The sequence below is a fragment of the Aquarana catesbeiana genome, linkage group LG13, assembly GCF_042186555.1.
Source record: "Aquarana catesbeiana isolate 2022-GZ linkage group LG13, ASM4218655v1, whole genome shotgun sequence".
NCBI lineage: Eukaryota > Metazoa > Chordata > Amphibia > Anura > Ranidae > Aquarana > Aquarana catesbeiana.
The window spans coordinates 159,440,506-159,456,448 of record NC_133336.1 but is presented as its reverse complement, the minus strand read 5'-3'; the positions used below and the strand labels follow the sequence as shown (position 1 = coordinate 159,456,448).

Genomic DNA, 15,943 nt, shown 5'->3' with positions numbered 1-15,943 from the left:
TCTAAGTACAATGTGCCGAAGATACCATTCTTCCTATCCAGTTTGCGGCCTATTACAAGCTGGTAAGATGATTGCTCTCACCGGTCAGTCCCTCCACCCCAAGGGGATCATACTGTAGAGATGGCTGACCGGGGCAACCCCATCTAATAAAATTACATGACCGGTCTGAAGATGGAAGCATACTTGCTCAGGCCTGCTCAAAATGTTGCTTTCATAGGTACTATATTGAGTACCGTGGTCCGGGCCACATACCCACTATTTTCTATTGTGTGTTTGAATCAAGCTGTCTTAAGCAGTAACCTAACTTAATGTAAAGTAAGAGCGTGCTTGGACTGCAGCGGCCCACCGCCTCCAGCTGGAAATCAGGTGTGAGATATGCTCTTTCTCCACTGGAAGAAAGAGAAGTATGGGAAACGGGGGGGAAAGAAAGTTGAGTATAAGCATCAGAAGGTGAGAAGGAGACGGGTAGAAGTAGAGAGAAGAGGAGAGAAGAGAAGAAGAGTAAAGCAAAGTATGCCACCTAGAGGAAGATAAAGGAATCAGAGTTTTCTACGTCGCTGGAATCAATGGTATACCCATGTATTTAGCCCAAGGTTCCCAAATGGACTCGAATTTGCGGGTTTTGTCCAGCAACTTGCTGACCATTTTCTCCTGGGCCATGATCCAGAAGATTTTACGTTTCATTTCAGCTAACGGTACAGTATGGCACTTCCAGTTTCTGGCAATGGTGATTCTGGCTCCCAAGAGCATATAAAAGATCAGGGATTGTGTGTGTCTGGGAATATTTTCTGCCTGGACGTTGAGAAGAGCTATTTCCGGGACCTGTGGAACGGCTACTCCCGTGATCTTTCGCAATAAGTGGAAAAAGCTGTTCCAGAATTTCCGGATCCGAGGACATGTCCACCATATATGGAGTATAGATCCCAGATGGCCACATCCCCTGAAGCACAAGGGGATGAGTCTGGGAACATTTTGGCTAGGGTGCCCAGAACTCGATAACAACGTGTGATGATTTTAATGCTAGCCTCCATTAAAGAGGTGTTCATAATTCCTCTAAAAGATCTGTGAAAGCATCTGCACCATTTATTCAACTCCCACTCATCTGCCAAGTCCCGTTCCCAAAGTCGGGCTTAAAGCAGTTTGGAAGAGGAGCCGGCTAGGGAATTATAGATAATGGAGATACCCCCCTTCTGATCCTTTACGTTGGAGCACCACAACTCATATGCTGTTAGTGTAGTGAGACCTGAATCCTCCGACCATTTTGATCTCAGGCAATGAGTAATTTGGTAAAGTCTGTATCTTTCGGAGTTGGGCATATCCAGTTTACTGACACAGTACCCGACAGAGAGTTAAGGAAGTGTCCAATCCTGTATAGGCCCTTGTTTAGCCACCATTTGAATGCTAATATGTTTTGACCAGGTGGAAATTCTGGGTTGTGGAATAAGTGGGAAAGTGGGAGAATGGGGGAAGATATAGCCGGATTTTTTTGTAGTCTATCCCAGAGGGACATCGAATGAGAGAGGGTTGGGGCCAGTATCGCTGGTCTGAGGCGTGGAACAGCCCAGGGCAAGTAGTCTATCGTATGACACGGTGTCGCTTGTCTCTCCATCAGTAACCAGTCGAGTTTAGGGCCCCTAGAGTAGGCAATGGAGATCTGTGCCAACTGAGCCGATTGGTAATACGACCAAATATTGGGTAGAGCTAGACCTCCCTGTGTTTTGAGTCTGTAAAGTGTTTCTTTAGAGCATCGTCTGCCTCTGGAGCCCCATATAAATTTCAGGATAGAGGATTGGAAACAGAATAATTGTGCTTTCTTAATTGGGATTGGTAGGGATCTAAAGAGGTACTGGAGGCGGGGAAGGAGGGTCATTTTAATGGAATTAATATTGCCTAGCCAGGACAGATCATGTTTAGACCAAGTGGACATATCGGCTTCAAGTTTTTAGAACAGAGGGGGTAGTTGGAGAAAAGCAGGTCAAATCTCAGGGTGAGGTTGATTTGGAAACATTGACACGGAGACTTGAGACTTCCCCAAACCGCTCAAGTAGCTTCATAATGTTAGGGGTTGAGATGAGGGGCGTTACAAAGAGGAGAAAGTCATCCGCGAAAAGAGCACATTTGTGTTCGTGTGGGCCACCTGCGACTCCTTTTAATGTCGGGCTGGCTGCGAAGGGCAATTGCTAGGGATTCAATGGCAATTGCGAAAATTAAGGGCGACAACTGGCATCCTTGTCTGGTTCCTTTCTCTATTTTAAACATGTCTGAATATCTCCCCTGCATTCTAACTTGGGCACTAGGATCGCAATAAAGGGAATGTAGAGTGTTTAGGAATTTGGGGCCCAGTCCCCATCTTTCTAGGACTTTGAAAATATATGGCCAAGTGACCGTATCAAATGCTTTGTGAAGGTCAATGGAAAGTAGGAATCCTTCCTGACAGGGTCCTCCGTCCCATTGAGAGCCTAGGAGGGTCACTATGTCTATAGCCCTTCTCACCTGGTCAGGACCCTGTCTCCCTGGGATAAATCCTGCCTGATCTTTGTGGATATATTGGGCTATGAAAGAGGATAAACGGTTCGCTAGAATTTTTGTTAGAAGTTTAAGATCATTGTTAATCAGGGAGATCGGCCGATAATTTTCAATCGCTGAGGGGTCTTTTTCTGGTTTGGGAATGACAGATGTATGCTAAGTTTGAGGGATTATCCAAGGGAGATCCTAATTGTAGGGAGTTAAAAAATCTGACCAGGTAAGGTGTAAGGATATTGGCAAATTTTTTATAGTAGGTCACAGAGAAACCATCAGGGCCGGGGGCAGAGCCCTGTTTGAGGTTCTTGACGGTCTCCTTGATCTTCAAGGAGGTAATGGGACGGTCAAGAAGTTCAGTATGGTCCGTGGTAAGTTTGGGTAATTGAATTGAGTCAAGAAACTCGGAGAGATTGGGGGAAGAGCTATTTTTATCTTCTTTGTAAAGGGAAGCGTAGTAGTCTTGGAAGCATTCCATAATACGTTGCGGATTCTGTGTAAATGTGCCAGATTGCAAACGGATTTTGGGGAATGCCAACAGACGTGGTTTGGGAGAAAGTTTGGATGCTAGTTCGGTCCCTATTTGATCTTTTTGGGAGTAAAACCTCGCCCCTGACCAGCGAAGGTATCTCTCGGCTTCAGTAGTGAGGGCCAGGTTGAGTTTTAATCTGGCGGTTTCTAGTTTTTGTAAAGAAGATTGGGTGTGTTCTCGTTTATTATGCTTACAGGCTACCTGGTATTCTTTAGTGAGATTATCTATTTCTGCCCGGTGTTCTTTTTTTAAACGTGATGACAACTGAATGATTTTGCCTCTTATTACAGCTTTGTGGGCTCCTGTGTCATTTCGTGTGAAAGTAGTCTTTGAGTTCCCTCTCAAGTAAAGTACAGTGGACCGGGTTACTTAGGAGTGATTCATTGAGTCGCCACTTAAATTCTTTTTTGGTATAGTCTGTGAGGCGGATAGAAAGCGTGACCATAGACTGATCAGATACAGGGGAATCTCTGATAGTCGACTTTATCGCAAGGGGTATATATTTCGTTTGTAGGAAAACATGATCTATCCTGGCACAAGTCTGGTGGGGAGCGGAGTAATGTGTGTGGTCTTTAGAGCGGGGGTTCAGTTCCCTCCAAATGTCCACCAGTCCAGCGTTATATGCGTAAATAGTAATTGTGCCCGCGCTAATATAATGTCACATATAAAAATATCACATATAAAAGAAATGCCGTGTGAAAATATTTAAATATAATAAATATGTATGAAACCGTACATGTAAAATAAAGTGCAAATATTTATATATAATAATAAATCACCAAGTGCATAAAAAGGTGCAATCGTGGTAATAATTATGGAAAGTGCAACGTGCTAAAATATAAATGCCAAACACTTTCCTGTGACATTTAAGTGTTCAACATAATCAGCAAATACAAATCACAGAAAACAAACGTGAATAAATAGTGTCCATAAAATAAGTATTCATCTTGCTTCTTCTGATGGGTGTCTGAATCACAACAAGCAAAATGTGCTCTCCCGTGACACCCCACATGTGCTTGCGCTCACCTTTTAATCGTATGACACAGTAATTAAACGGTGTCAAAATACGCATTGGGGCCACTCCTGGGCTCACTCAGGATACAATGATGCAAAACACTCCTCACAGCTGGCTGGCTTTGTGGAATTGTTTCCTTAGTCCGGCCACCGACATGCTGTCCTCGGTGTGTGATGGGGGAGGGGAGTCCGGTGTCCGGCGATCTGACAGAACACTGAGGAGCGGGAGACGTCTCGATAATCCAGCGTTTATATAGGAGCTTGGCAATTTTTATACTTCTTTTGGGGGGTCGTCTGGAGCGTGAATGGCCTGAACCCGACTTGTCTAGAGTTAGATCAAACGCTATATTCGAGTCTCCCCCTAAAATAATGATACCTTCCAGTCTGGGTGCAAGGGAGTGCATCATTGAGGTAAAAAATTTGTCTTGGCCCTTGTTTGGGGTGTAGTAAGAGACAAATGAATATAGCGTTCCATCTATGGTGCCCTTGACCAGGATATATCTACCCATGGGGTCTTTGGTGATATGTGACATAGCGAAATTTAAGTGTTTGGAAAAACAGACGGCTACACCTTTTTGTTTTATTCTCTGAGTTGGAGAGATAGAATTGGGGGAAGTGTTGATGGATAAATGATGGATTGTAGGACATGGGTCTTCTGAAGCAGGAGAACCTCAAACTTTTGAGATTGATAGAGTCTGAACAATTTTCTACGTTTAACAGGGGAGTTAAGGCCCTGCACATTATGTGATACTATATGGAGTTGCGGTGGTGGTACATTAGTTATGGACATAGATCAGAAGGAGGGCGTCTGCCTGAGATGAGTGGGGTTTACCTTGTGCAGAGCTGTGAGGGATCCCTGATTCGGATGGACGTAGAAATCTAGGTGACCTTCGAAGGAGAGGAGAAGAAGTGGAGACTGTAGAGGGTATATGTAGGCAATCTAAGAGGAAGTATGAGAGAAGTACCATGTTAATAAGTAAAACCAAGAGGAACACAATTTTCCCCATCCCTGATGGTGTGAGAGATCCAAATCCCCACACCATCCTTCCCTTCCCCAAGACAATATTGAAGGAGACACCTCTGAGATTCGGAGGAGTCAGTAGTCTCTAAGTGGAAAGAGGGGAAATACCCGCCTTTTCCAATCAGTGACAGGTGGAGCAGCAAGACAGCCGCTCCGGCCGACACCAGCAACCAAAACGTAACAGTGTGTGAAGGCCAAGCCCCTGTAAATGTGTAGAGTTCCCGGTGGGAGCGGTCTCCCCGGACCACTGAGTCGGCCAAGGCCCCCTTGATAGGAGGCCAGAATGAGGCGGGTCAGAGGGAAGCGCCCCCCACCCATGGAAGTCAGTAAAGCAGAGTAAATACAAAGTCTGGAGGGAGCAACGACTCCCGTAAGTTATGTTCCTAGACTCTAAAATTAGCTAGTAATGTATAGGGGCATCTTAGTATTAACCAAACCATGGTCAGAAAATGTGACCAAATGTAGTGCAACAGTAAAACAAAAAATTTTCGAACTACTGAAGTCTTAGTTCTAAGAACCAGAAAAAAAAATATATAACAAGTCCTCGGACTTAAAACTTTTGGAGCAAGGAGAGACAAAAGTAAAAAAAAGGGGGAAAAGAAAGGTATGGAATCGTTCCGCATTTCCCAACCGAAGGGCTGGGGTAAGAAGTGCCAAGCCTGGCGTTGCCATCAGGGAAAATTGAACAAATGTTTAGCTGAGGATCCAATAGGACCGACGAGGATCAGGGCGGGTCTACGTGGTACCCGGGACTTCTGCTGTGGCTAGGGAGGCCTGGATTCCTTGGATTTTTTAGATATATGCTTCTGCCACGCTGGGGCAATGGGGCTGGAGGGTGGAGGCCTCTTAGATGACGAGCTGGGGGCCTTGCCGGTCGTTGTTGACTCTGAATCTTGGGAGATGAGGCCCAGTCAAAGGAGGAGCTTTTCCCCTTCCATGTGTGAAGAGAAACCGTATGGTTTGTTGTTGAAGGAAAAGGATAGTCGAAAAAGGAAGGACCATCTGTAGACAATCGATTTCTGGGTTAGCACCTGTAAGAGCGGTTTCAGAGCTCTCCTTTTTTGTATTGTGAAGGGGACAAATCAGCAAAGACTTGTATGGGGTGGCCTTGGAACATTAGTGGTCCTTCTGTGCGTGACCGCTGCATCACTTCCTCCTTAACTTTGTAGAAGTCCGGTTTGACAATAATGTCCCGTGGTAGGCCATCTTGGCGGGGAGGCTGTAGTGCTCTGTGAGCGCGGTCCATCTCTAGGCGGTGAGCTGGGATGTCGGGGATTAGTTTCTTAATAAATGTTTTAACAATGTGATCAGTGTCCTTGAACGATTCCTGTACCCCTCTGAGGTGGAAATTTATATCTCCTCTAACGATTCTCGAGATCGTCGATTTTAGAAAGGGCAGTCTCGAGCTGTTCCTGCAAGTCTTGGATACGGGCAGTGTTCTGGTTCACTCTGGTAATTGTTTGGTCCGATTTGTTTTCAATTATTTCAATTCTAGTCCCTTAAATGCTGAAGCTCAGCCTGGATGGCAGTGGTTATTTGAGTGGCAGTCTGTGAAAGACCTCTGGATAACATAGTGGAAAATATAGATATCATGGAGGAAAAGTCCTGAGGGGAGGTGGGGATGCCTCGTAGGTAGGCCTCACCACCTCCAGGGCTGGCTGTGGGATCTCCCATGGGGGAGAGAGACATATCCTCTAGGGTCCTGCTGATTAGAGATTCTGTGGAGGTGGGAGACAAGCATTCCAGGGAGTAAGTACTCACTGTAGGGCCTGCTGGCCCTGCTGAGCAGACATCCTGATCAGCTATAGAGTCCTCTGTCTCCAGTGTGCCTCCGTGTATTGCAGCGTTCAGCGCCATCTTGGCTGAGGCCGCGGGTCCCGGTCCGGTGTCCAGAACTCAGGACAGGTCTCTCCTTGCCGAACCACCCGCCATCCAGAGGTTCTTTATCACTTCCCCTGCCCTTGTTGGCTGTTTGGGGCCGGGGATCAGGGCTGTGTGCGACGCTGTGTGTGTTAAGCGGCCGGAGCAGTGCGGAGCTCAGGGATCAGGCTGCCATCCACCGAGCTGCCGCGCATGCGCCCTCTGTCTTCAGCATGCTTTTTATTCAGCAATGGCGTCTTGCGTGGTGAGCGTGCATACAGACCAAGGCAGTTAAGTGCATTACTTGTTTTTTTTTTTTTTTTTTAATCCTTATTTTAAATTTTTAAGCAATAAAGATATAATACAGACACAAACCTCCCAAAGACGTTACAAAGTTTTCCTTAAGGAAACACCAACAGGGTTCTACACACTAGATATTCTGGATGATCAACACCATCAAACTGGGAGCGGGAGTAATTATTGGGAACCCAATAATGAGTATCAGGAGGTGCAGGGGGGGATGGGGAAACAAAATAAGGGAAATAACATAACAAGACTCCACCATAAAGTGGCTACAGGCTGGAAAGAATGCCTCAGAGTCCAGGGGAAAATAGAGGAATAAGAAAAAAAAACCCTGTACATCAAATTCCACATATAACGTGCATAGATAGCATTTCCCGGTTAGCCAGCCCCAATATAAGTGTAAATAACAAAGCATAGCTAAACAATCCATCAAAATTACATAGTTAGCTGTTTATACAAGTCACAGGATTGAAAGTCTATCCACAAGGCCCAACGTTTATAGAATTTTGGACAGGAGTTATTGCATCGATATCTCCACTCCTCAGCATCCATAATATCTTGCACCCTCAAAAGCCATTCCCTGATTGTGAGGGCCGTTGAGGATTTCCAGTGGATTCTTATTGTTTCCTTTGAAACAATTGTATCTGCTAATTCTAGGTCTTTCTGAAGCTCTCCACAAGTGGTCCTTGGCTCTTGGACAACTCTTCTGATAATTATTTTCACTCCTCTGTCAGAAATCTTGTGCGGAGCGCCTGATCATGACTGGTTTATGGCGAAATTATGTTCTTTCCACTTCCAGATGATGGCCCCAACAGTGCTCACTGGAACATTCAGAAGTTTAGAAATCCTTCTGTAACCAATGCTATCAGCATGTTTTGCAACAAGGTTGTGAAGGTCTTGAGAGAACACTTTGCTTTTACCCATCATGAGATATTTCTTGTTGATCATCTTTGTCCAATGCCCACGTTACTGTCTTTTGTGCTTCTACCTGATTTTATGATGGTATATAGTGAACTGACATCTGTAGTCACTAATATACTCTGCTCTGTCACCTATGTTTGTTCCAATAATTTCAGAAGGTGCTTAGTATCTCTAAGGTATGCCCTTGTTTTTTGGACTAAGGGTTGTAAGTACCTATCAATTTATTGTCCCATTCAAGCACCTACTGATCCTATTCCATTGACTGTGGGTCTTCCTGGGGGCTTTTCAAGGTTTTTATGGATCCATAATCCACAGATAAAGGAGAATACATTTGTAGATTTGTACATTTGTGGAGGAATTAAAGATAAAAGAGCATAGAGCCCCGATGTACACTATATTGCCAAAAGTATTGGGAAGCCTGCCTTTACATGCACATTTAATTGCATCCTAATCTTAGTCTGTAGTCAATATTGAATTGGCCCACCCTTTGCAGCTATACCAGCTTCAACTCTTCTGGGAAGGCTGTTCCCAAGGTTTAGTAGTGTGTCTATGGGAATGTTTGACCATTCTTCCAGAAGCGCATTTGTGAGGTCAGGCACTGATGTGGAGGAGAAGGCCTGGCTCACAATCTCTGCTTTAATTCATCCCAAAAGTGTTCTATTGGGTTGAGGTGAAGGCCAGTCAAGTTCCTTTATCCCAGACTCGCTCATCCATGTCATCCATGTAAATCTCTAAGGGGATACGGGAGTTAGAAAAAAAAAAAAATAAGAGAGATATAGTTGTTCAGTAGAGGGACAAGGGAGGATGGATAGTAGTTATGTCCAAGACAGATTACAAAAAGGAAATGGAGAGGTTACTTGATGATGAAAGCACATATACAGTAATTAAAGCACAGCTCCATCTAAAAGGGTAAGCTCAGCTTGTTTGCACCCTCCCCCCCTCCAATGCCACATTTGTAACTTTTTGCGGGGGAGTGGGTACCTGTTTTTGACAGGTTCCCACTTCCTGGTAAGCTCGCCACACTGCGATCTATGACATTTCCGGCCCCTCCTCCTCCCCCCCAGCTGCCTTCTGTGACACACAGGTCTCAGAAGACGGCGGGACCATTTAGAAAGCGCAACGTGACTTACATAAGCGCAGTAGGCTTCACTTCCTGTTTCCCTTACTACAGATGCTGGCACCTGAAACCGAGTGACGAATCGGCTAGGGGTGCCGACATCGGGGGATCCCTGGACAGGTAAGTGTTCTTATATTAAAAGTCAGCAGCTACAGTATTTGTAGCTGCTGACATTTATTTTTATTTTTTTACAGACTGGAACTCCTCTTTAAAGAGAACCTTACAAAGACATATAAAGAAGACCTTGAGAAACTGATCAGAAGAGGCTTAAAAACGAAAATCCTGGATGAAAAGAAAGCTGATTTCTTGATCCCCAACACGTGTCGGGTACCCATCATATATTCAGGCCCCAAGATCCATAAAACCCCTAAAAAAACCCCTAGGAAGACCGATAGCCAAATGGATTAGGATCAGTAGGTACTTGAATGACTAATTCACTTATTGTCATTTTAGAATATTGCCATGAGGGTACAGCAACTGTTTACCAGGTCTGAAAGACCTAACCTTCATTTTACTTAATCTCTAATTCTATCAGGTAGAGGTTGGGTCAGATTCCATCCTCAGAGGTAAAGTCCTTCAGGTGGCTTTTTGAGCTGCAGGCCGTTGTTTTGTTGGACCCACTTGTGTTTGTTTGCTGTGTTGCCACACCTCAGTTGGACTGCTTTTGACCTAAATGTTTAAGGCTTCCCGTGTTAAAGCCTTAAACTCTAACAATGGACGCTAACAAAATTCTTTTAAAGCAAGTACAAACATCCTATTTTATCGTCTATAACAGGAGTCTGTCCTTCAGACTTTAGGAGGGCCGGACTAGGGCCAGTGGGATTAGAAAATGTCCTGGCATTCAGTGGGAGTAAACAATGCCCTATCTTTGGTGTCAGTGGAGGAACCGTGCCCCATCATTGGTGTCAGTGGAAAGAGTAGTGCCCCATTGTTGATGTCAGTGGGAGGAATTGTGCCCTTTTGTTGGTGTCAGTGGAAGGAATAGTGACCCACTGTGGGTGTCAGTGGGAGGAATAGTGCCCCACTGTGGGTGTCAGTGGGAGGAATAGTGGCCCATCATTGCTATAAATGGAGGGAATAGTGCCCCATCCTTGATGTCAATAGGATGAATTGTGCCCCATCGTTGGTATCTGTGGGAGAAATTGTGCCTTTTTGATGGTGTTACTGGGAGGAATAATACCCCATTATTGGTGTCAGTGACAGGAATTATATCCCATTGTTTGTGTCAGTGGATGGACTAGTACCCCAAGGGCCGGATAAAGGCAAGCAAAGGGCCACAGTTTGGAGACCGCTGGTCTATACCACTGCATGTACAGAATATGTTTAGTTTACCTTGGTGTCCTCAGGAACTCCGCTTGATCAAAACTCTGAAGGTAAACAATTTTCAGTCAGCAGCTGCTGGCAGTGTCATACCTCGAACCATGCTGACTGGTAAGTGTGCTTTGTTTGTTTGCGATGTTCATTGCCCTTCCATTTGCACCTTGCAGCAAACGCCAGTTATAGGTTGGGGTGGTTGCTATTTTTTTGTACAATGTCATACTGGACCTGCAAATCCTAGATACTCACCCAAGTAGCTGTCATTGTTTGTGTAATAGGGGACCCCAGCTTAAGAAATTCACTGCAACAGTCACTCTGTTCCTTTGTGACTTACTGGACACTAAGATTCAGGCAGTCATGCAGCAGTTATTACCGGAATTAGTGTTCATACAGGACCTTGGATTCAGTTATGCACTGTGAGACCCCTCTGCTCTACCTACTGTATGTCATCTCAAGATTTGGTTAATTACTGCAATATTCACATTTGAAGTAACAAGCCGTCACCTATCAATCACTGAAGTGGTGAGAAGGCTGTGAGAATTACTGGAGCATTTTTTTCTCTAACTTCTTTTTAAGTTACTCTATCTGGGTCATGTTGTGGTTTTTTTTCCCCCTGCTATTTCCAGAGTTTACTGCTATTTCCATGTTTACACAGGGAGTAGCCTCTTAGTAATTTTTTCCTTTGTACGATTTTCTGAGGGTCCCTTTTTGAGTGCACATCTACAGGAAATGGGCACTTCTTGCTGAGTGCACTGTACAGTAGCATTGTTGGTCTCTGAATGTAGTCTCTACTCATTCACTACTGCTCAATATATCCTCACATACCCAACTGTGGACATAGCAGGTCATGAAGTAAGTGAAGAGTCTGGTAACACAATGCCTTCCCAGGGGCCAATAGATTTCCCCTTTCATTTGCTTTTCCTCTTTTACTACTGCAAGTAGTGAAGCGCTTATGGTTAAGTACCAGTTTGCTTAGAGTTTATCATCAGGTGTGGAAAGCATACTTTGCTTGGTGTGAGTCTAGAAGCTTTCACCCCAGGAGTTTCCCTGTGGAACTGGGCCTTTCTTTCCTGCAGTTTTACCCTTAGTGCCATCAAGTGTCACATCTGTGATCTTGTTATTCTTTTCAAGAGACTGTTGGCTGCCCACTCTCTGGTCAAGACCTTTGTGTGAAGAGTCTGCCTTGTGCTTTAAATCTCCTCTACATCATTGGAATTTGAATCTGGTCCTTTTGGTGCTTCAGAAGCCTCAATTTGACCTTATCAAAGATATCCCTATTTCTGCTCTGACATACAAAGTATTTTTTATTGGTACTATCACTTCGGCTAGACGAGTGTCTTAACTGGCAACCTTATCCTGTCAGGAATTCTTTTTGGCACTTTGTGTGTGTCCAGCTACGATCACTGCAGGTAATCTCTCTGGCTGTGTGAACAGTCACAAATAGCCATGGCCACTGATACCTAAACACCTGTGCAAATTGAGCCTTAACAAGCAGATGAAAGCAAGTTATTGACAGCAACACCTTCACAGAGCTCCGGTGTTTGTTTTTGCTGCAGTCCTGCAGGTGAGAATGTCGAGGACTGGGGCTACAGTAGGGAGGTGAAGGAAGGAGCGCAGTAGCTGCTAGCACAGACAGTAATTGGATATTCCCAGAATAGAAGACTATAATGAGCATGATGTGAGGGGGCTGTGCTAGAGAATTGACTGTCTTGAAGTTGTCAAATGTGCTAGCAAGTTACATAGTTAGTCAGGTTGAAAAAAGTCTATCTAGTTCAACCCAAAAAAAAAAAAAAAATTATATATATATATTATATACACAATCCCATATATACAAATCTTCACCCACAGTTGATCCAGAGGAAGGGGAAAATACCCCAGCAAAGCATGCTCCAATTTGCTACAGCAGGGGAAAAAATTCCTTCCTGATCCCCCAAGAGGCAATCGGATTTTCCCTGGATCAACTTTACCTATAAATGTTAGTACCCAGTTATATTATGTACATTTAGGAAAGAATCCAGGCCTTTTTTAAAACAATCTACTGAGCTTGCCAGAACCACCTCTGGAGGGAGTCTAGTTCGGTTCAGAGGCACATTGCGAATAAATAATAATACATTATGATAAGTGAACATTTAAATTTTTAATTTTATGTGCTTTTTAGATTTTTAACTGCAATTCAAGTTGGTAATAGTGTCTCTTTAAAAAAAAAGGCATCAAATTGATTAATAGAAACACTATCACTTTTCTTCCAGGCACTTTATATCTGACTCGTGTTGATTTATTGTATTGTTACATTCTCTTATGATTTTACCTTTTGTCTCTTCTTTAGAGTGTTTCCAGGAATTCTTTGTTGCGCAGTCATGAAGAAATTGTGAATACTGATAAATTTTTGGCACTGAGTCCACAATTCGATAACACTCCAGGTAAGCTATGAATTATATATAAAAACATACATTTGTGTAAGTCCTTGGAGTTCTGTGTTCAGAATTTAAATGTTCTAGAATCCAGAATAAACAAATACACCTATATTTCTTTATTGTCCGCTGAGGTTTACAGAATTCCATCTGAATCATGAGTTAAGCTAGCCATACATGGATCAAAATTCATGAATTCAGAAATTTGATCCATATATTGGCACTGTGATTGAACAGAAGTCAATCTATCGATCGACTTCTGTTGAACTGGCCTGTTGCGATCCCCACTACAGGTTATAGACTGCAGCGCCAATCAATGTATTCTAATGATGGGGAAGTCTCTCTGCTGTCAGAGTACAGCCACACAGCTGGGAGGATTCCCCCATCCACCTTGAATGTAAGGTTTTCTTGAATCATCAACTGCTGGCAGACAAACAGTCTTGCAGTTTTTGTCCTGCAGGACACCTCAAAAGTAATGGACTCTGTTACCCAGCCTAACCCTCACTACTGTTTCTAACTTGGAGACTCTAGAAATTCAGGCTTCTGCTGCTTCTGCTCTATGTGCCTGTTCCTGGAGGGAAAGTTGTTTTGTCTGCCACCTGCAGGGACCCTTGTTCAATTTGCAGCCTGACTACCCCAGCTCTGAGGCTTGAGGGCCTGGTCACAGGGTTTTTTGATGACTCTTGTAGGATCCAGTGGAACATGTCTTTTTCTGAGTGGGTTGTTGAGTGGGTTCTGAGTTGAGTTTATCTGCCCCTAATACTCACGCTGAAAGGTTTTACCTTGGGTATAGAGGGGTCTGTTCCAGCTTGCTCACATTACTCAGATGCTAAACCTGGAGATAGGGGTAGTAAGCATCCTGCTCTCTGTTCCCCAGAAGGATTAGCTGTCAATTTCATGTCTCTGCCAGCCCTGGGTGAAAAGACCCTTTCTGGTAACAGCAACGACTTGGAGGTCTAACCCAAGCACAATGAGGTCAGCTTATGGAAATATTGAAGCAACTCACAATATCAAAAAGCTAGAAGTTACTATTATGTCTTACCGATACATGTGTTCTGACAAGTATATTGCTCATAATGCTTATTTGATTCATTTATCTACAAAGATTAGAAAAACCCAGACAAATCCCTCCTTATCACCAAATGGTTTGCCCTTGGTAGAGGGATTTGTTAAGATGTTATCCACACCCTCCTGCCTAACAGGCTATGGCCTTCCCTATGGAAAATGCCTCTTCCTTTTTGAATCCTACCTAAAGTGATTGGAATCCCTTCGGTTTTATTACATAGTTACATAGTAGGTGAGGTTGAAAAAAGACACAAGTCCATCAAGTCCAACCTATTTTATGTTTTCTTTATCAGGTTCAACTCTACAGCCTGCATTTAATGTTAGTCTTGCTAGCTCAGACCTTATTGGATTGCTCTAAATCCCTGTGCAGGGATTTATCAGATAAAGGTACTGACCAGCATCTTGTCATGTGTGCTTGTCACATGGTGCTGTGCTTTTAACTTCTTCATGCCACCTCATGGTGGTCCTGTAAGTGGGCTTTAATGTCAGGAGGCAGAGTGGCTTCCTGATGATGTGGCCACTGTAATTGGCTCTTACATGATTGAGAGTCTATCTAGTTGTCCCTCCTGAACAGAAGCAGTGAGCGATAGCTGTCAGACAGCTTGGTCAGTGTGCTGGGAGCGTACAGCATGTGTGCTCTCAGTACACAACCCTGGATTGGCGTGGATTCGTGAAGCGGCTGGGCATTAAGGCCCACTTTTATGCCCCGTACACACGGTCGGACATTGATCGGACATTCCGACAACAAAATCCTAGGATTTTTTCCGACGGATGTTGGCTCAAACTTGTCTTGCATACACACGGTCACACAAAGTTGTCACAAAATCTGATCATTCTGAACGCGGTGACATAAAACACGTACGTGGGGACTATAAAGGGGGCAGTAGCCAATAGCTTTCATCTCTTTATTTAATCTGAACATGCGTGGCACTTTGTGCGTCGGATTTGTGAACACACGATCGGAAATTCCGACAACGGATTTTGTTGTCGGAAAATTTTATAGCCTGCTCTCAAACTTTGTGTGTCGGAAAATCTGATGTAAATGTGTGATGGAGCCTACACACGGTCGGAATTTCCTACAACAAAGTCCTATCACACATTTTCCATCGGAAAATCCGACTGTGTGTACTGGGCATTACACTGCATACATGTATTATGTGGTTGGTAAGAGGTTAAATCACGTGTGACACAGCACTGGATCCTAGTCGTTGGATGTCTTCCTGTCAGTCTGGAGGAATCTCCAAAAAGGACCTCACTTTTTTTTACCCTTTGTGGGGGACCAGTGATTGGTGCTTGTCTGCTGCTTTAATGATGTCATCCAATCTGTGGTAAGAATATGCATCTTCCCCAGAATTGGAAGGGTAGCATGTATGCCCTCCTTTCCTTCCATGAACCATCCATCTTGCATTCTTTCAGGACTTCCGCAGTTCCTGAAAGTCCTGGCAGGTCAAAAGCATCAAGTTTGTAGGTTTTCAGCAGCAGGTCAAGTGCATCAAACCTGCAGTCTTTTGGCATCATGAAGATGTTTCTCCGCCTGATTTAGTCAAGGTTGTGGAATGACTGGTTGGAGAAGTTTGCATCTTAGAGATGTGGATTTAGCAGATGGTGTCTCAAAGTTAAAAGATAGAGTTCTATTCCTTGCTGCCTCCCCAGTTTCTTCCCTTATACCTTCCTGTATCCCCACAATCACTTATGATCTTCATCCCAACCTTTAGGGGTTGTGAGTTCAGGAATTACTTTCCATTGTCCCACGCACAGAGAGGTTTTGTGTTTTTCCCCAAATCGTCTTTCAGGACAGTATATGAGATAAAAGGAGGACTCAACCCATTGTGTTATGTTCTTTGTCTGTTTGTTTATGTTTT

The 15,943-nt window shown here is 44.1% G+C and overlaps 1 protein-coding gene across 4 annotated transcripts in view; it reads left to right on the top strand.

The window, feature by feature from the left end:
• The window catches only part of FSIP1 (fibrous sheath interacting protein 1), a 305,263-nt gene that overhangs the window by 52,381 nt on the left and 236,939 nt on the right, over nucleotides 1-15,943 (top strand). For all 4 annotated transcript variants that reach the window (XM_073609241.1, XM_073609242.1, XM_073609240.1 and 1 more), the window contains exon 5: nucleotides 12,932-13,025. In XM_073609241.1, coding sequence (XP_073465342.1) covers nucleotides 12,932-13,025 — 94 coding nt within the window. The remainder of the gene's footprint in view (nucleotides 1-12,931; nucleotides 13,026-15,943) is intronic.